Source organism: Mustela putorius, unplaced genomic scaffold, assembly GCF_011764305.1.
Source record: "Mustela putorius furo isolate JIRA1106 unplaced genomic scaffold, ASM1176430v1.1 tig00003988_pilon_pilon_pilon, whole genome shotgun sequence".
Taxonomy (NCBI): Eukaryota; Metazoa; Chordata; class Mammalia; order Carnivora; family Mustelidae; genus Mustela; species Mustela putorius.
In genome coordinates this window covers 1,511,289-1,531,952 of record NW_025422127.1, presented here as the reverse complement: position 1 = coordinate 1,531,952, position 20,664 = coordinate 1,511,289, and the positions used below count along the sequence as shown (strand labels likewise).

Here is a 20,664-nt window from a genome sequence, read left to right as displayed (position 1 = left end):
AAAAGAAGCAACACTCCAATACACTTTTCTTTTCTTTTTTTTTTTCCTTTTTTACTTACATTAAATACATCGGTAAATCAGCAGTCGCATTCTGTTACCACGATTGTTATGTTGGGAGAGGAAGAAAAGGGGAAAAAGGCAAATGCTTTCTTAGAAGAAAAGAAAAGGATACCCCACCCCCAAAAGAACTGATCAGAAGAAAAAAAATGAAGAGCTGGGAAATAAAAAACTAAGATCCCCAAGCCCAAGAGAGCTCAAAGGAAAGCAGAGGAGCTAGTAGGAAATAGAAGGAAGGCAGCAGATAGGCCCAGAAGCTAAGGCCAATCCTGTTCCACAGGGGGCTGTGGAGGGGAGAAGCCTGGAGAAATGGTTTCCCAGCCCCAAGGCAATGAAACACTTCACTCCTGTTCCATGGGGAAAGATGCAGAGAGAAACAAACAAACAAACAAAAAACCCAAAAAACCTTCATTTCTAAGGAATCTAAGAGAGCTATCCTAGTTCTTCCACTTATAAGGACGCACTGGGTGCTTTGGGAGGCTGGTGGGTGCTGGGAAAGGAAAGGGAAAATGTATGTGTGTTTCAGGGCCACGGGAACTAAGGCTGCCCCTGGAAAAGGAAGGGAAATGAGTCCTAAGTGGAAGAACCTAAGCTGGGTCCTTCAGAGTCTCAGCTCCAAGGATTTTTCAGCTGCTCTGGGACAGAAGGCAGTCTGCAAATCAAAGGGTAGAAAGGTTCCAATCCTAGGTCACTGTGACCTTTCCTATCTTACTTCCCCCAATTCTCCCAAAACTCTGGGTTGGAACAAGGAGTTTAGAGTTCTCTCTTGCCTTGATGACTTTCCAAAGACATCCTAAAATACCTGATGAGGGATGCGAGGAGTGGCTAGAGATTTAGAAAGGACCCACGTTCCCTGGTGATGTGAGACAGCTGTGACGGACCTTCAGTGCCAGTTGTTCCCTATCCACAGGAACAGGTGTTACAGTATGAGGGGGCCAACAAGTAGGCCTCTGTGGTATTAGCCCCTAGTGGTATGTGGATTAAACCACTGGCTGGGGGTGGGTATAAGGATAAGGATGTAGGGACTAAACCAAACATACTAACAAAGGGAAAAAGATATAGGTCCTGATAGGAGGTGGAGGACAGAACAGACTGTACAGTGAGAATAAAGATCATATCTATTTACAGGGAAGTAGAAAAGACATGGTAATGGATGGATCATTGAACATGAACCTTGGGAAAGGACAGAAAACTCCTCCCTCTTGCCTGACCCCTCTTTACTCCCATACCATGGCCTAGGCTATCCTGAGACCGCTCTCCAGTTGCTCAGTTAATTCCCCAGGAAAGGCAAACCTATACTCGAGAGCTAGGTTGGCAAGAATATAGGTTAAGAATCAGAGTTGGAGGAAGCAAGCAGTGGAGACAGGGCTTAAGTAGCTGCCACTGGTCCTGTTCTCTACAGCCCCTCCCAAAACCTCATATATATACTACCTTGGGTTCCATTTAATTAAAAGGTGAGAGGGCAGGTAAATCAATCAAAACCCCCATAAAACAAGTATCCCAACTGAACTACCACCAATTAAAGTGCAAACTGCAGGGGAATATTGTGGCTGGGGCTGAGGCCATCTAAAGGCCGGGGGTGGGGGGAAATGCATATGTATAAATCAGAGGATGGGTATCAGAAACTGGTCCCTCCCCTAATTAGATCACAGCAGAGCCAAAGATGCAGGCAACCAGTGAAGATTCTTTGGAGGACTCTGGGGTCCAGAGTCTCCCCCACTATGGGGGAGGAGCTACCTAAGAGGCTGGGTGAGGGGGTAGTTAGGCCTTAGAACAGTTCCAGAGCCACAGGTGACACTACATCTCCACCTCCTCCACCTCTGCCCAGTTAACTAACACAACTCCTATTAGGTACCCAAGAGCTTGCCTTCCATTTTCTCACCTCTACCTATAAACACCCTCCACAAGGACAACTCGTGGAGACTGCAGTGTTTTCATATGAGAAACTCCAACCCCCCTCTCCCAAAAAAGGAACTGTTTCCTTACTCCCTCCTGCTCTGAGCCTTATTCTCCCCCCAGGGCCCTTAATGTGACTGAACTGGAAATCTCCTTCCTCAGTTCCTGGGTTCATCACCTTCTCCATCCTGGGAAGAGGAGGAAAAGGGGATCAAGAACAGGGACTGACCAAAAGCAGAAAGGGAAAGGGCAAAGACGAAAAAATGTTTTCTGAAAAAATGAGGAGGAGGAGGAAAGATAAGTAGGTCTCTGTCTTGCACCTATAATACAAAGTGAAGAAAGTTTGTTTTGGAAGGTAAGTCCTGGGGGATCTGACCCCTAAGCCCCAGAGTAGGGGTAAGGAGGCCAGTGGCAACAGCTGCCTGGTGTTGGTTGCTGAAGCGTTAAAAAGTGCCATGACGGAGCTGTCAGGAGGCAGCCCTTGGGAGCCAGGGCTCAGTGTGCTGTTACCGTAGGGGCTGTGTGCTGAGGGGTGGGGATGGAGGTTATTTCTTAGCTCTCGTGCTAGCTCCATACTTGTTTGCTGCTAGCCACCCCCTCAGTTGCTACAACACTGGCTCTTGTTCTGCTGGGACTGTTCATGAAGATCCACACCCCGGCTTCGGCCTGCTGCAGCCCCCAGATTCTGGGGTTCACTCTTTGGCAACTTCTTAGCTAGAGATAAAAAGAGAAGGAAAAAAGTATGGTAGATTTTAGTCATCCCTCCAAAGGACTATGGGTGGGGGATGGGGAAGGGGGAAATATGGAAGATTAAGAGAATGTTTTGAAGAGGGTAAGGTTCACCTGTAACTATGTGGAAGATGGGGGGGGGTGGCTAAAGCTGCAGCCAAAGGATTGAGGTCATAATGGAAAGTTAAGATATTTCTATACCTAAAGTTTTCACAAGAGGAGACACTCCCCTCCATCTTTATGACTTGGGTTAGTGATCTTGTCTAGAGGCAAGGGACGAAGACGAAGACCCCAGGTTGTTCTGACCTTACCTATTGCCAGGAAGAGATCATTCACGTTCATAGCTGTCTTGGCTGAAGTCTCCATAAACAATAAGCTGTTGTCATCTGCATATGCTTGGGCCTCCTGCAAGGAGTGGGTATACTGGTACTCAGAATGTAGGGTAGGAACAAGTATTGCCTTTCCACTCCCATGTAGCACCAGAGCTAGGCAATATCCTAGGTTCCCTCACTTTAACTGCCCCTCTGAGCCAGCTGGCCCTGGACCCATATTTTGGTGACAACTCCCTTAAGGATAACTGGTGGTCTAGACAGCTTAATCCAACCAGCAGGTGCCAGGAATCTTAATCATGAGGAATGTAAGTTGGTTGGGGGCTTTTAGGCTGTGACACTTGAATAGTCCCTTTCCTCAAATTCAACTGTTCCCTCTTTCCCGTTTTCACACTGGTATCCCCATACCTGGTACTTCCCTACCCCTCTGCTCTGGAATTTACTTCTGTCTCCTCTAAAATCTCCTGGCTGTCATTAGGGTCACAGTGTTGCTGTATTTAACTTGGTGTGGAACTGGGAAATGAGATGATAAATGTCCTCAGGGCAGGTTTATGGAAGAAAGGTCCCAAGCACCGAGGGAGCGTGTTACAGAGGGATTCTCCAGGCCATCTTACTTCATACTCCACCATGCGCTTATTGGCCAGGTCAGCTTTGTTCCCCGCCAGGGCAATAACGATGCTAGGACTGGCCTGTCGCTGTAGTTCCTTTACCCATGTCTTTGCTCGGGCGAAGGTTTCCTAGAAAAACATGAGGAAGAGAAAGGTTGGCCGGAAAGACTGCCAATCCAGGCCCATCATCTTCAAAACCCAGTCTCAAAACTCACCTCTCCTAGACAGCCTTCCTTCACTGAAACCACTTGTGTCTGATACTTCATTACCTCAGTCTCACCAGCACTTGGAAGTACAATTTATATTTTTATTTTGCTAAGACCTGGTTTTCTCTTCCCCACCTAATTTAATTCCTATAAATAAAAGCAGGAGAATCTTCTCAGCCCACTTACCTGATTAGTAATGTCATAAACCACAATGGCAGCTTGGGCACCTCTGTAGTACATGGGGGCCAAGCTATGGTATCGTTCCTGCCCAGCTGTGTCCCAGATCTCAAACTTGACTGTTGTGTCATCTAGACAAACAGACTGGGTGAGGAAGGCCGCTACGGATGAGAGAATGGAGGGGAAGAAGTTGTAAGTTGGAGGATCAATGGGAAAATCCCAGCCCCCTTCACAATATCTCCATTCTCTAAGACCAATCACCACCCAGGTCATTGAGCTAAGGAAAAGGTTTTACATTCCCCTCCTTGTGTAGAGGTCCTAGAACCAGGATTAAGACTGCCTTCGGCTAAGACCCTCCTGCCAGAAGCTTCTCTGCCTAAGGAATGAGGACACACAAACTATGAAGATTAGAGAGAAGAACTGACAATACCAGTCATCTCACTTCTAACCAAAATAGAGGAATAAGAGATGATGACAGAAAATAGGCTTCAGATAAAGGTCACATTAATAATTAGTTAGAAGACTTTACAGCCTGATGGCAGATCCCATAGTTATCAATATTATTTGGCTGTTACTTTTTTATATATCTTCTGCTGGTCCAAGAACACCACATTTCCAAGGTGACTAGTAAAAGCAGGGAAGGAGTTAACATGGGAGTTCTCATAAAAGATCTTTTACTGAACTAGGGCCCTATTTTGGGGGTAGCAGAAGGTAGAAGGTAGTAAAGATGGGAAAGGCAGATGCCTTTTATCTTTTGTATTTAGTTCCAGCCTCTCTTTTACCAGGTATGTTTATCAGAATCATCTAAGGAACTTTTCCCAACACACCTGTCTATACCTCCACCAACCTCACTCTATTTCCAATACTAATCAGTACATCTAGAGTAGGGCCCAAGCATGTCAGGATGAAAATGTTCTCCAAGTGATTTTGATACACATCTGTTATTATGAATCACTGTTCCAAACCAACCCTGCTCAAGGTGACACTCAACTGAACTTCAAATGACTTAAGAAAAACATGGGAAGACGACAAACTGAGATTTAAAAAATGAGTGATTTTCTAGGTGTGCAATCAACCTTTCTAATTTTTTTTCTAGGAAGCAAGGGGCAAACATACACCTTCCTTTTGGCATTATGGCAGGTTTTTTTTCCTGCTTTATAAAGGATTTCCATTCCAAGCAGCTAAAAAGGCCAGCTCCATAGTCAGGTCCCTACATCTCCCTTCAACATTGTCCTTCTTCTTTCCCTGAGGTACTCACCTCCAATGGTGCTTTCTTGGTACTCATGGAACTGCCCTTTGACAAAACGTAATACCAGGCTAGACTTCCCCACTGCAGATTCACCCAGCAGGACCAATTTGAACTGGCATATTTTGCTGGCCTGGGGCTGCCCATTGGGCCTGGCTGTGCTTCTGCTAGTCATGGCTAGATTATGAGAATGGGAAAGGGTGGAGGGAGGGGGATGCCACAAAGCGGCAAAGGGGGGAAGGGGAAAGGGGAGGGGACTTCAGGCTTCAAAAGTCCTGCAAGAAAAAAGTGGGTAAAATTAAACACAAGGACATTGCAGCTGCAATCAATTTTAGAAAAAAGATAAATCTCTTCATTTCTTTGCTCTTATGAGGACTTAACAATTAAAATCATCCACCATTAAAAGGTTATCCCACTGAGAGGGTCCCAGGCAGCTGACACTCAGTGGTAATAACGGGGAGCAATAAAATAAGAATTGCGCCTAGGGGTGCCTGGGTGTCTCATTTGGTTAAACATCTATCTTCGGCTTAGGTCACAATACCAGGGTGCTGGGATCAGACCCTGTGGCAGGCTCCCTGCTCAGATTCTCTCTCTCTCTCAAATAAATAAATAAATAAATAAAATCTTAAAAAACAAAATAATTGCATCTGAAGTGGAGTTTGCCATACAACATAATTCTCATTTGCCAAGGGAGCTGATATGGAGAGACTGAAAACTGTGTGAAATACATTTATTTCCCATTTATTCCCCACCAGGTCATTTTTTTTTTTTTTAAGATTTATTTATTTGAGAGAGAAAGAACACAAGTGGGAGGAGGGAGTGAACCTGGAGCAGGGCACAGGGGTCGATCCCATGACCCCTGTCATGGGATCATGAACTGAGCCAAAACCAAGAGCCAGATGCTCACCCCAGGTCTTCAAAAAACAGCAAACTGATCAACTTTTGAGACTTCTTGTTTCCTTTTTCAGGGGGGAGAGGGGCAGAGGAGGAAGGAGAGAAAATCTTAAGCAGGCTTCAAGCCCAGCATGGAGCCTAAGGAGGGCTCCAGCTCCCAACCCTGAGGTCATGACCTGTGCTGAAATCAAGAGTGAGATGCTTAACTGAGCTACCCAGGCATCCCCCAAATGCACCATGTACCCTAGATCCCCAGTATCCTGGTACTGGCCTTCCCCCTGGCTCCCATCTTTTTTCTAGCTTTCAAAATGAAAGATTTATTCTAGGGGTGTGGGATGAGTCACCCTCCCTAAGAGCAGAGGGGTTCCTCTGGTTCCATATCCTTCATACAATCCAGTAATCCTCTTGACATTTCTGAAACTCTAACCAGAGTCCATTTGCCAGAAGACAGACATCCAACAGACCACATTCAGCACCAACTCTTTCACTTTGCTCCTGCCACCTCTCCAAGTCTGAGAATATATCAAATTGAAAAATCTGTAGGCCTCACCTACTCTCAATTTGCAGCTGTCTTCCTGGTGCCTGGGGATTAGATAACCCCACATTAAAAGGGCCTAACAGCTGCAGCCCTCCGTATTAGAGGCAAAGAAAGAGGGTGTACCTTCTAAACACACACAGGAGTCTCCAGAGGATGATATAGGGATAAGTTTTTTCTTTCTGTTTTTTAAAAAAAAAAAATTTTTTTTTATTATTTATTTTGGGGGGGGCAGGGTTTGGATGGGCAGAGGGAAAGGGAGAGAGAATCTTTTATTTATTTATTTATTTATTTATTTATTTTTTAAAGATTTTATTTATTTACTTGAGAGAGAGACAGTGAAAGAGAGCATGAACGAGGAGAAGGTCAGAGAGAGAAGCAGACTCCCCGTGGAGCTGGGAGTCTGATGCGGGACTCGATCCCGGGACTCCAGGATCATGACCTGAGCCGAAGGCAGTCGTCCAACCAACTGAGCCACCCAGGCGTCCTGGGAGAGAGAATCTTAAGCAGACTCTGCGCTGAGTGCAGAGGTGGACATGGGGCTTGATCCCAGGACCCTGAAATCACAACCGGAGCCAAAATCAAGACTCAGATGCCTAACCAACGGGTTAGGTTAGGTTAGGTTAGGTTAGGTCTGAGCCACCCAGACGCCCCGTAAGGGTAATTCAAGCAATAAACATTTGATGAAAATAAACTGAACTTCTTTACCTTTACCTTTCAAGAGGCTTGGAAAGCTGGTGGTGGAGGAAGAGACAGAGAGAGGTTGAGACTTTGAGAGTCTAATCATCCGAACCTGAATATATTTCACCATTCTGACTCTGAGGGGAAGGGAACTATGACATCAAAGGAGTGAGCATGATCAGCGCATACAAAACCTCTGTCTAAAATCTAAGCTTTGCTTGGGTTATACTTTGTTCCAATTAATCTTTTCTTTCTCCAAGGTTGATTCTAGTAACAATCTGCAACTCTAGTAAAGCTAGGAAAGATAGTAAAGACAGGAAAACAGAAAAAATCATACAGGAGCCAGTGCAGAGGAACAAAGACTGTGAAGTCCAATTCCCTGGATTTATTTTACGGTTCTGCTTACTAGCTGTGAAGCTTTGGGCAAGTTACTAAATCTATTTGTGCATTCACTGCATCTGTAAAATAGGATAATAGCCTTATGAGCACTCACTTCAGAAGGCTGTTGTGAGAATTAAATAATAGAAATAACTGAAGTATTTGGCAAGAGTTCAATGAACATTAAGCTACTAATCATTATTAATGACATCAAGAAATTTCAGAGCCTTGCCTTCCACCTTTATAAAACAGAAAAAATACCTACCTCATAGAGTAGCAGTAAAGATTAAGGAAAAGATGTGTTTAGCATAGTGTTAAAAAATAAATATTGTTAGTTAGTGGCCCTGATTCACAGAAAAGATCAACTTAATATACTAAAATATATCTCAATATTAATTTTAACTAATATATTCCTAAACGGTAAGCTTTATAAGAAGTAGAGAAAAAACACAGAAAAAACAAGTGTAAAGAGGAAGTACACAGGGAAATGAGAGAGAAGCAAGACCTCAGAAAAGTCCCAAAGTAAACTTAAGACAGAGGAATATAAGAAATTACTCTGATTCTACTAGGTATTTTATATATCTCATGCCAGCAAGTCCTAAGAATCCAGAAATACACAGGCTATTTTCTGAAGTTTTCAGTGATTTCTGATGAAATGATAAAAAAAGTAAGAGAAATACAGCAAATTTTTCATAAAAAACTAAATTTAATCAAGAAAAAAAATTTTTCAGTAGGTTCCACATCCAGCATGGAGCCAACACAGGGCTTTGAACCCAGGACACTGAGATCAACACCTAAGTTAAGATCAAGAGTTGGTTACCCAGATGCCCCTCAATTTATCTAAGTTAAAAGAATATTCTTTATAATAAGATTTCTAACTTCTTTTTTTTTTTTTTTAAAGATTTCATTTGTCAGAGAGACAGCACAAGCAGGGGGAGCAGCAGGTAGAGAAGTAGGCTCCCTGCTGAGCAAGGAGCCCGATGTGGGACTCCATCTCAGGACCCTGGGATTATGACCTGAGCTGAAGACCAATGCTTAACAGACTGAGCCACCAAGGCATCCCTAACTTCTTACTTACTTAGTATTAATTCTCAAAGGGAAATATATATATTATATGGAAAAATCTCTGAGACCTATTTTTAAAAAAAGATATAGAGAGGCCAGCACCTGGATGGCTCAGTTGGTTAAGTGCCTGACTCTTGATTTTGGCTGGGTTGGTGATCTTGGGGTGCCAACTCAGTGTGGAGCCTGCTTGAGATTCTCTCCCTCTCAAATAAATAAATAAATCTTAAACAAAACAAAACAAAACAAAAAGATTGTAGAACAAAACATATGGTTAGCTCCTGTTAGCTTCTATTTCCGTAATACCAAATTCTGCATAGAAAACAGAATGGAGGGACGCCTGGGTGGCTCAGTGGGTTATAGCCTCTGCCTTCATCTCAGGTCATGATCCCAGGGTCCTGGGATCGAGCCCCGCCATCGGGCTCTTTGCTCAGCAGGGAGCTTCCCCCTCTCTCTGCCTGCTTGTGATTTCTCTCTGTCAAATAAATAAATAAAATCTTAAAAACAAAACAAAACAAAACAGTATGGAGAGGTGCCTGGGTGGCTTAGTGGGTTAAAGCCTCTGCCTTCAGCTCAGGTCATGATTCCAGGGTCCCAGGATCTCTGCTCAGCAGGGAGCCTGCTTCCTTCTCTCTCTCTCTGCCTGCCTCTCTGCCTACTTGTGATCTCTGTCTGTCAAATAAATAAATAAAATCTCTAAAAAAAAAAAAAGAAAGAGAAAGAAAGAAAACAGTATGGAAGGATCCATACTCATCTGTTAACAGTGGTTACTTCTGAGAAGAGTGGGACTGAGAAGGGTAGTAAGTGAAGGACTCAGTTTTTTTCGTTCTACACAATTTTTATTTATTTAATTTATTCATTTATTTTAAGATTTTATTTGAGAGAGGGAGAGAGAGAACATGGGTTGGCAGTTGTGGGGAGGGGGGTGGAAGTGGTCAGAGGGAGCAGCAGATTCCCAGCTGAGCAGGGAGCCCAATGTGGGACTTGATTCTGGGACTCCAGGATCATGACCTGAGGAAGTCCCTTAACTGACCCACCTAAGATGCCCCTAAACAATTTTTTTTTAAAACAGTAAATACGCATTTTTAATTTTTTTTAGGAAATGTATTTAAAAGCTTTCTAAATAATTTTTAATGCTTTAAAAAATAATGGTGTTGATAGGCAGTAGTAAGCTTTCTAAATACCCATATATTATGGGAAAGCAAAAACTCTCAAATTTAAATTAGCTGGTCCATGGGCACCTGGGTAACTCAGTTGGTTAAACCTCTGCTTTTGGCTCAGGTTGTGTGGTCCCAAGGATTTGGTTCTGAGCCTGTGTCGGGCTCCCTGCTCAGCAGGGAGTCTGCTTCTCCCTTTGCCCCTCCCCAGCTTGTATTTTTTTTTCCTCTCTCTCTCCCCGCCTCTCAAATAAATAAATAAATAAATAATCTTAAAAAAAAAAAAAAAAAAAAGATTAGGGCACTTGGGTGGCTCAGTCGGTTAAGTGTCTGCCTTCAGCTCAAGTCATGCTACCGGGGTTCTGAGATTGAGTGGGAAGCCTGTTTCTCCCTCTCCCCACTGCTCCTGCTCTCTCTTGCTCTCTCTCAAATAAATGAATAAAATCTTTATTTTTAAAAAGATTTCATTTATTCAAATTTGTGAGAGAGAGGGAGCATGAGCAAGAGTGGGCAGGGGCAGAGGAAGAAGCAGACTCCCAACTGAGTGGGGAGCTCAACACAGGCTGGATTCTACAAAGCTGAGATCATAGCCTGAGCTGAAATCAAGAGTGGAAAGCTTAACCAACTGAGACACCAAGGTGTCCCCCCCCTTAATTCGGTTCCTAACCACTAGTTAAAGTTCTTTAGCTTTCATTCTCAAAATGTGGGACCAGATCCCTGGACCCTGAGATCACAACCTGAACTAAAGGCAGACACTCAAGGGACTGAGCCACCCAGGTACCCTAAATATAACCTTTAACAAAAAAATAAATTAGTTGGCCCACAAAATCCTAAATTCTGGGAATCAGTACTGCAAGAATCAGTTAAATAGGTTATTTTAGGGGCACCTGGGTGGCTCAGTGGGTTAAGCCTCTGCCTTCAGCTCAGGTCATGATCTCAGGGTCCTGGGATCGAGCCCCAAATCAGGCTCTCTGCTTGGCAGGGAGCCTGCTTCCTCCTCTCTCCGCCTGCCTCTCTGCCTACTTGTGACCTCTGTCAAATAATCTTAAAAAAAAATAGGTTATTTATTTATTCCTTTAGATTTATTTATTTGAGAGAGAGCACGTGGGTGTGCACATTGGAGCAAGGGAGGGGCAGGGAGAGAGAGAGAGAGAATCTCAAGCAACTCCCAACACAGGCCCGATCCTACAAAGCCGAGATCACAACCTAAGCTGAAATCAAGAGTGGGAAGCTTAACTGAGCCACTCAGGCACCCCTTAATTAGGTTCTTAACCACTAGTCACACAGTTCTTTAGCTCTTTTCATTCTCAAACTGTGAACTGTAAACCAACAGTTACCTTGAAATCACTTGGTGGAACGTATGTGGGGGAAAAAGCAAAGAAACAGAAAAAAAAATAACAAGTCTACTGCAAATAGTAAGAATCACTCTGTGAAAATGTTTCACTTTATGTACACACTGAATTATGATATGAAATGTTTTATTATGAGTCATGATAAAAAAAAAGTTTAAAAAACACTGCTTTGGAGAGTGACGATGAAAGATGAAGTGACAATGAAAGATGGGTTAATAAGGGTGGGAAAAAGTCTAGTTTTGGGGTAGGGTATAGCCTATGGTTACTACAGCATTTCTAGATGAAATTAAGCTGAGGGCTGAATATATAGCTCTCCAGGGGTCAGAGGATTCTCCAACCCTGCTACTAAAGTTATGATGCAATTATGAAAATGGGAAGCCAAACTAGACAGGGGCAGTCCTGTGTGGTGTTGGGAAGGGCTTTGGAATCAAGCTAGGTTGAGTTTTATTCTCTGCTTTGCCGGTTATATGCCACTGTGATCTTAGGCTCCTTACCCCCTTTGCCTTTCTGTTTCCTTATCTGTAAGGATCTTTGTGGAGGGAGTTGAGTAAGAAAAAGTAGCAAAGAATAGAACTGAATTCAATTCCAAAGTTCTGAGTACATTTAGGAAATTTTTTTCTCTTAGAGTATCTCAGAATCTGTGAGGAATTATTATTATTATTTTTAAAGATTTTATTTATTTATTTGACAGATCACAAGTAGGCAGAGAGGCAGAGAGAGAGAGAGAGAGAGAAGCAGGCTCTCTGCTCAGCAGGAGGCTCGATCCCAAGAGAGAGAGAGAGAGAGAGAGAGAGAGAGAAGCAGGCTCTCTGCTCAGCAGGAGGCTCGATCCCAAGACCCTGAGATCATGACCTAGGCCGAAGGCAGAGGCTTAACCCACTGAGCCACGGAGGGGCCCTGAGGAATTATTTTTTAAAACATATTTATGTGGCACTTCCTATACATGGTTTCATAACAAAAGATAGGCCATCATAATGCTACACTTTAGAAAACAGATGACCCCAGAGAGGGGAAGAAAACTACAGAATGATAAACTGATCAAGTTTCCTTTGGGTGACATATATATGCTATACTCTAAGACACAACAGGAAAAGTTAACTAGATTCTTTGACTTAATCGCTCACCCCCCCCCACCCTTTTTTTAAAAGTAAGCGCTACATCCAAGGTGGACCTTGAGCGCACAACCCCAGAGATCGTGACTCATGCTCTACCCACTGAACCAGCCAGGCACCCCAATTATTTGCTCATATTTTCACCCATTTCAAAGCATGTGATCCAAGGGGCAGAACACTAAGCCTCAATGTTCCTACTTTACAATAAGAAAACATGGGAGTTTGCATGGACTGAATTCTCATAGGCAGACACATGGCTCTAGGCCTGGGAAAACGGGAGGGAGTACGGGAAATGTGGAGATGGGAAATAATCACAGACACATTCACACTGCAAAATCCGTCACCCCCTCCAGACAGTAAATTAAGCCAGAGCCCAGACACAATCAGCAAACTTTCTTGCTACCAAGCAACCTTGGGTTGTCACAGATTAGGAATTATTAGAAAAAACTACTTCCTACCCCAATGTGTCACCTCAATAATGTCTTACCTTCCCTGTTCACAGTAATTGATAGGCTGCCCATCATTGTGCCTTAATCTTTAATCCCAATGTGTATATAGGGTATCATGTTTTTTATGCAAAGCCTCAATGGCCAGGCTCTCAAAAGATCAGGGGTACAGAAGTGAAATATACATAAGATTCAAATGATTTGGGGCACCTGGGTGGCTCAGCTGTTAAGTGTCTGCCTTGGCTCAGTTCATGATTCCAGGGTCCTGGGATCGAGCCCCGCATCACACTCCCTGCCTGCTTCTTCCTCTCCTTCTGCCTGCTGTTCCCCCTACTTGTTCTCACTTTCTCTCTGTCAAATAAATAAAGAAAATCTTAAAAAAAAAAAAAATCAAATGATTTCTAGTGATTTTTTTTTTTTTTTGCTAAGAGTTGACAATAGGCATCCATTCAAAGACAAAAAAGAAATCACAGCCACCTGGCCAAATGGTGTGATGATTACCTTCAAACCTGAGGCAAAAAAAAAGGGGAGGACAAGGAAGTTATTCTTCCCTTCAATGCTTTCAGTTTGTAAGAGAAAAAAAGAAATCAGATTTAACTTCCACAAAAATGACCATTAACAAGGGAGAATCCTCCTGATTGAGGGCTGACAATGGCATTAGCCCACCGGGGAGGGGCAAGGCAGAGGATGAAGGGGCAAGTTCTTTATCATGGGCAGCACCTCTAAGCAGCTCAGGAAAGTATGAACAGGAAAGGTTTCTCAGCTTGCTGGTCCCAGCTAGAGCAAAACTATTCTTCAGGCCCCCTTCCACTTGGCATCTTTGAGTCTCTATGCCAACCACATTATGAAGACTTTAGAAGTCTATTACCTACTAACAGAGACTAACTTCCAGATATATAGGCACTGGAGTCTAGCTCACATCCAAATGTCAGCCCCATAAAGGTCAGTTTCCCAGATAAGAGGCAGTCTAGAGATCTAGTCTAGTCTCTTCTGTATTTTACAGGTAAGGAAACTGAAGCACATAATATTAATCAACTTGCCAAGTATTACCACATAGACAGCTATTACAAATAATATTAAACAACTTGGGGCACCTGGGTGGCTCCGTCGGTTAAACACCTGCCTTTGGCTCAGGTCATGAGTTCCACTTTGGACTCCCAGCTCCTCTGGGAGCCTGCTTCTCCCTCTGCCTCTCTCTGTCTCTCATGAATAAATAAATAAAACCTTTTAAAAAACATTAATCAGGGGCGCCTGGGTGGCTCAGTGGGTTAAGCCGCTGCCTTCGGCTCAGGTCATGATCTCAGGATCCCGGGATCGAGCCCCACATTGGGCTCTCTGCTCAGCACGGAGCCTGCTTCCTCCTCTCTCTCTCTGCCTGCCTCTCTGCCTACTTGTGATCTCTCTCTGTCAAATAAATAAATAAAATCTTAAAAAAATAAAATAAAATAAAATAAAAAAATAAAAAACATTAATCAACTTGCCAGGTGTTATCATACAGACAGCTAAATCTTTTAGCAAGTACTCCTAGTCATGTACTCTTGATAGTAATAATGTATCACTATACCTTTTAAGGAAGCAGGAGATGCTAACTCTTAACTGAGCTCTGGAGAGGATGCCAGAACAGGAATAAGAGTTTAGACTGATTAGTTTCTGCCTGTATTCAGTTTAGGTAAGTACTTCCTTTGGGATTAAAAACAAGGTAGGCCTTCCCTGAGAACCAGAATCCAGTTCCATATTCTTCTAACAGAAGAACTCACACTATGCCTCTCTAGAAGGTCTTGACCAACCCTGCCAGGACAGTTGAAATGGAAATAATTTAATGGAAGGTAATAGGGAAAGAGTGGTAATTTTTACAGGAGTCTGTGGACCTTGGGACTAATCTAAAAGCTTTACCGATTAGGGAAGACAGGACAAAAGCCAGTAAATACCTTCAACTCTCAACTTTGTTTAGACCCCAAAACACTAAAATCTTGAACTGAGAGTTCTACTACTTGGCTCAGGTCTTTTTTATTGTGTTGATTCAAGATTAACTAATAAGTTGCAGTCTTAAAATGACAGAGTCCTGGGCGCCTGGGTGGCTCAGTGGGTTAAGCCACTGCCTTCGGCTCAGGTCATGATCTCAGAGTCCTGGGATCGAGTCCCACATCGGGCTCTCTGCTCAGCAGGGAGCCTGCTTCCTCCTCTCTCTCTGCCTGCCTCTCTGCCTACTTGTGATCTCTCTCTGTCAAACAAATAAATAAAATCTTAAAAAAAAAAAAAATGAGAGAGTCCTTCCACTTCTCCCCACTCTCTCCCTTATATTTCCCCAAGAGGTAAAAAGCATGCTTATCTCTTATCAGCATGGTAGTACAAGCTCTTTATTATTGACCTAGAAAAGATAGGAATGCCCTTCCTTACTTTGTCTGCCTAGTAAACTCCTAATTTATCTTTTAAGGCCAAGCTCAAATGTCACCTTCTCCGTAAAATTGCATAATTACCCTATCACCCCAGCAGAATTCATCACTGCTTCCTCTAGGGTCCTACAGTATTAAGATGATACTTTTATCACAGTCCTTATATTACATGAGTTAATTGTGTGTGTCTGTTCTGCTGAACTATGAACTTCTCAAGAAGTGTAACTATTTTTTCTATGTCATTTTGACTCTCCAGAGCACAGCACAATGTCTGGTCCCTAGTAGGTGTTCACTAAATGTTCCCTAAATTAAGGATAAAGCAGTCCTACTTCCCTCCTTCATCTATTCCTCCCCTGTGTCATCTGGATAGTTTCTTACTCAGTTCCATTTGGGAATGTTTTTAATAGTCCTCAGAAAACCAATTCTCTCCCTGGCCTCTTTGTGATCTCCCTTGGATGCAGGGCCCTCTTGGGACCCAGCCCACAAAGTACTGTTGCAACTCACATGGGCTAACTGCTTTTCCTGTCACTCGTTACTATGCTCAGATGGCCTAATCACACCCCATATGCAGCCCTCCCACCCTAAGACTGAAGCAACGGTGGCTTAAAACAAAGTGCCTTGAGTTTTCAGCTGATGTAAATTGCTGAAAAACTTTGGGTCATTATCTCTATTAATTCCTGAGCTTGAGAAACGCAAGTTAAAAAAACCCAAAACTATGAGGGCTAGAGGACATTCTGAAAAGGTACCCACTGCCCCTAAACCACAGCCACAATCTGGCCCAGAAATCTGCACACACTTTGTTCACCTGGTTGGCTCCTTACTAAGCTCAGTTACTGTTCAATGACTAAATCTTTCCTACAACACTCTTAGGAAGTGGAAGCGTATTGTGTAGGGTTTTAAGTTATTCTTCCTCCTAGAGGGCTGTTGCATTTCCTTATTTTAAGTTCATTCTCTAACACTTTGGTTTCCAATCTGAAATGCTTTAAGATTAGGGAGCAGCCTATACCCTTGCTTCTCCTACCCTATGTCTCCTTAGAAGTCAAATTTGTATCAATGCATACAAACAAGCAAACTACAGAAAAGCAATCCTTACTCCGGAGCAAACTAAGAGTTACAAGGTATGACTTGTAGTCAAGTATGGCTTGAAGAAAGACAGCCCTCTTCTCCAAATACAGTTTTTAACTCTAGATCTGTGTAAGACTGTTTCTTGAAGTCAGGCTTTGATTAAGAGGAAGGTGGAGGGGCACCTGGATGGTTCAGTGGGTTAAGCATCTTTTTTTTTTTTTTGACAGAGATAGAGAGCACAAGTAGGCAGAGCGGCAGGCAGAGGGAGAGGGAGAAGCACGTTCTCCGAAGAGCAGGGAGCCCGATGCAGGACTCCATCCTAGGACCTTGGGATCATGACCTGAGCCAAAGGCAGCCTCTTAAGCGACTGAGCCACCCAGGCACCCAAGCATCTGACTCTTGATCTCAGGTCATTGAGTTCAACCCTGCTGGGCATGGAGCCTACTTAAAAAAAAAAAAAAGTAAATAAGAAAGGGACAGGTATACAAGAATGTAGAGAATAATGGCAAAACCTATAGAGACGATTAACACACACACACACACAATTTTTTCTGGGACTGCTTGAGGTACATAAAGTTTCTGAGGGCACTGTACAAAGGCTGGGCATACTAGAGGCTTCTAAAGCCAGTAAGGACAAATTCAATTAATAAAGTGGCAGAATGAAATGTCCCAACTGTACTGAGGTGTAGAGGAAAACAATTTCAAATCCAGAGAAACTTGAGTTTTCTCACATCACTACAGAAAGACAGATCCAGAGGCCCTTTAGGAGAACCATCATCTTTTAGGTTAATGAAAGGTCAGTGATATAATCTGAACATGCAGAGACCATGAACCAGAAGATAGAGGTCTCAAATTCCTCACGTTAGCAGAGATCCAATAATTCTCCCAAACAAATGATTTACCTAATCTTCCTTTCCTGCCCATAAAAGAGAAAAAGTATTGGCCATCTATTTGGGCATTTCCTAGGATGTCCAGTGCACAGGTCGGGACAGAAGACACTCCATGTTAAATTTTAAGAAGGTGAGGGATAACCTAGATATACCTCTCTGCTTGTTGATTTTGATAGAAGACAAATGAGCAGTGAAAGGAGCACACTAAATAACAGAGAGTCATTCCAGAAGGGAAAATTGGAAAGAATGAGAGACCAGAGTTTGGTGAGAACATGAAAACAGAATTGCCTTTGGTGGCATATCCCCTAAAGCAAAGTGAGATTAGTCTGATCTGTCTCTAGTCTTTGACCTTTCTGGATGTAATGAGGGAGGAATATGTGGGAAGGTTTACACTTTTTACATTTCTGTACAGCCTGAATATTTAAAAATATGTACATATTACCTTTGTAATTAAGAAGAAATGTAGTTATAAAACATGTTTGTATAAAAAGGTAAAAGGAAGAAGTATAAGGGAAAATCCAATAAGCTTCAATCTATGGGGGACTAAAGAGGTCAGCAGACCATTAAAAATATTTGAGGGAGGGGCACCTGGGTGGCTCAGTGGGTTAAGCCTCTGCCTTCCGCCCAGGTCACGATCTCAGGGTCCTGGGATCGATTCCCGCATCAGACTCTCTGCGGGGCAGGGAGCCTGCCTCCCCCCACTCCCGCCTGCCTCTCTGCCTTCTTGTGATCTCTCTCTCTCAAATTAAAAAAAAAAAAAAAAAAAAAAAAAAAATATATATATATATATATATATATATATATATATATGGGAGAGGGGGGACTCCTATGCCTTAGTCATCCATCTTCTTTTTCTCTACTCACCCCCTTCCTCAAATGCCTTACTGTTGAGGCATTTGATTCAACTTCCTTAACAGCACAGAAACCTGGGCTCCTGAAGAAGTACACAAAGAACAGGGGGTGATGCCAACTTTCTAGAATGGAATTTCTCACTCTTCCTAAAATCCCTTCCTCAGTGATATCACCTCTCATTTCCAGGCTTGGTTCCACCTAACCATTACCTGCCTGGGAAATACCCAAGTCTAAGTTCCACAAAAGTTTCACCAACTGTCGTCAGAAGATCTCATCGTGGCTGGGGATCTCTAATCCCCTTTCAAATGTGGATAATAAAATCACTGATTACCTGCTTCTAGGTCAGAGATACAGTATCCACCATAGACCAGATTATTAAGTGAGAAACAAACACCCCCCAGATCCAACTTCTTAGCTCTTTCACAGGACTGCAACCCAAACCCAGCTGAGGCTGGTAACAAGAAACAGAGACTGCACCATAAACCAAGGGAAAGAAAGTGCAGGGGCCGAGTTTGGAACATTCAACAGCCACAGAAAAAAAAATTTTTTTTAAACTTTTGTCTTCATTAGCTACCCCGGGAGTACCCCAAAACTTCAGGTTACCACATCTCAATACTAAAAGAACAAAAGAGTGGGTCCCCCAAGACCCAGATCCTCTGGCCCACCCTTGAGCATTCCCAGAAGCTCCCGTAACTGATACCAGGCCCTGCTGCCACTTCTCCAACTAACTAGTCTTTTAGATTAGTAAAGTTTTCCTCTTTTGCCTCCGTTCTCACTCAATGAACCCAAATCGCTCTCGGCTCAACTCAGGGGCACCCTAGTTATTTTTATAATTGTCACTTTCCTTTTAGAGAATGCCCCTTACCCAACTCGGAAGCCTTCTCAGGCCCTTCTAATTAGACATTTCGAGAACCCCAGCCCCGGCTACCCTCGCAGCCCGGGCGTCAGGTTTGACCCTTCCTCACCTCCTGGCAAATGGCCTTACCTCACTCGTGGCCCCGTCCCTTTCCCCCAGCTCCTCCCTCTTCAGCGCTGCTCAATGAGGCCTGCCTCTGCCTTCACACAGCCTCCCGCGGACGCGGGCCTCTCGCGCCAGCCCCTGGCCCGACAACACAGCCTGGCCGCCTCCTGGGCCTCACCAACTTTGGGCTCCCAGCCCGCCCGACCCCCTCCTCAGCGCCCCCATTGGGCCTGCCGGGGCCCGGCTCCCTGCTGCCCTCTCCAGTGGGCCACTCTGATCCCTTGCTGAGGCCCAGATCCGCCTCTGCTCTCAGGCCAGCCTGCTCTCCTCTCCCGGGATCCTCCGCCCCTGCCCTTGTGGGCTCCATCAGCCCAGTACCTGGGGCTCCGTCTCCCCCGTCGGGCCGAAGCCTGTGTCGAACAGACAAACAGCTGCAGCTCAACCAAACCCTCCTGCCCCTCCTCCTCCTCCTCGTCCTGGGGCGGGGGCCCCAGCCAATAGCACGATTACCCGCCTACCATCAAGGGTGGGCGATGTGTGCACTAATCCGCCAATCTTCTGGAGAAAGGCGGGCCTCTTCCGGCGCGGTCACCAACGAGTACGAGCGAGGGACTGAATAGGCGGGGCCCCAGACCAATATAGAGAAGGAAACTCTGAAGATGGACGAGGTGGGGGGCCATTAAAGAGCAAGCTTTCTGAGACGGGGGCGGTGCGCTGGTGACAGGCGTACGTGTCAACCAATAATATCTCGACAACCTAATGACTCCGCCTCTTGACTCATAAACATCTAATCAGGTGAGTGATGGAGGCGGGTCCAAGTGAAGCTTTAACCAGTACTGGGAAGATTCGGAACTTGAATGGCAGGCCAGGCGGGGTTGAAAGACTTAGGAAGGCCGCGGCTGACCTTCGCCCCTCCCCCCGGATTTGGCGGGGGCTGACCCTGGCGCCCCGCCCTCTATGACAAATTGACGGCGTAAAAAGAAACATCTCACCTAAGGACCCAGAGCCTGGGACTTTAAGTGGCACTCTTGTCGATGCGACCTCTTTTTTGTGGGGCCTCAGAGGACAGGAGTTTTTGGGGTGGCCGGTGCCGGTGGTCTGAGATGTTTTTCGGTGGGGTTGAGACGGAGGCAACTCCAGTTAAGTGGTAGCTTGGGGAGACTTTATCACCCTCCATTATAATTTTTCATACAGACAACTGATATATTCTGAGTCGTATGTAAATGTGATTAAAGTATCTTTAGAAAACTGTGATGTACAATAAAACAGAAAAACGACGAGCTTATCGGGAAATTCAGTGTTCAGGCGAATTCCCATTGGAGCCCACTACCAACCGCACTGCTGCTCCTAAGGCCCTCCTAAGTCTCTGAAATTCTGGAATTGCCACCTTGAATGTATATGTATGTGGTGTGTGTGTGTGTGTGTGTGTGTGTGTGTTTGTGTGTGTTGTCAGGGGATGATTCAGGTTTGTGGGGAAAGTGAAGTAGGTTTCTGTTTCCCCAGCAATAAAATGGGGGCTATATCCCAGTTGCATAAAAGTGGCTAAACTGGGTGAGGTGGGTAGCCCTGCACAGAGAGATTAGTGAAAGGGGAGCTCTGAAACCAGCTATCACATATACACATTCATATTCTCTCTCT

The 20,664-nt window shown here is 44.2% G+C and overlaps 1 protein-coding gene across 1 annotated transcript; it reads right to left on the bottom strand.

Annotated features, from left to right (window-relative positions):
• Positions 1-21: 21 nt before the first annotated feature.
• RAB5B (RAB5B, member RAS oncogene family) lies at positions 22-19,535 on the bottom strand. Its single transcript, XM_004773063.3, has 6 exons — positions 19,405-19,535; positions 5,261-5,523; positions 4,012-4,163; positions 3,626-3,748; positions 2,994-3,087; positions 22-2,667 (listed from the first exon to the last, which is right to left on the bottom strand). Exons 2-6 carry the CDS (start codon positions 5,421-5,423, stop codon positions 2,552-2,554), a joined length of 648 nt encoding a protein of 215 aa, XP_004773120.1. The 5' UTR covers positions 5,424-5,523; positions 19,405-19,535; the 3' UTR covers positions 22-2,551.
• Between the last annotated feature and the right edge of the window lie 1,129 nt (positions 19,536-20,664).

Bases quoted from the DNA above. Each gene is read 5' to 3' on its own strand.
- RAB5B (XM_004773063.3), bottom strand. From the start codon at position 5,423: ATGACTAGCAGAAGCACAGCCAGGCCCAATGGGCAGCCCCAGGCCAGC. The intron at 4,164-5,260 runs GTGAGTACCTCA...TCTCATCCGTAG, and splicing joins CCAAGAAAGCACCATTGGAG to CGGCCTTCCTCACCCAGTCT. The intron at 3,749-4,011 runs GTAAGTGGGCTG...ATGTTTTTCTAG, and splicing joins TTTATGACATTACTAATCAG to GAAACCTTCGCCCGAGCAAA.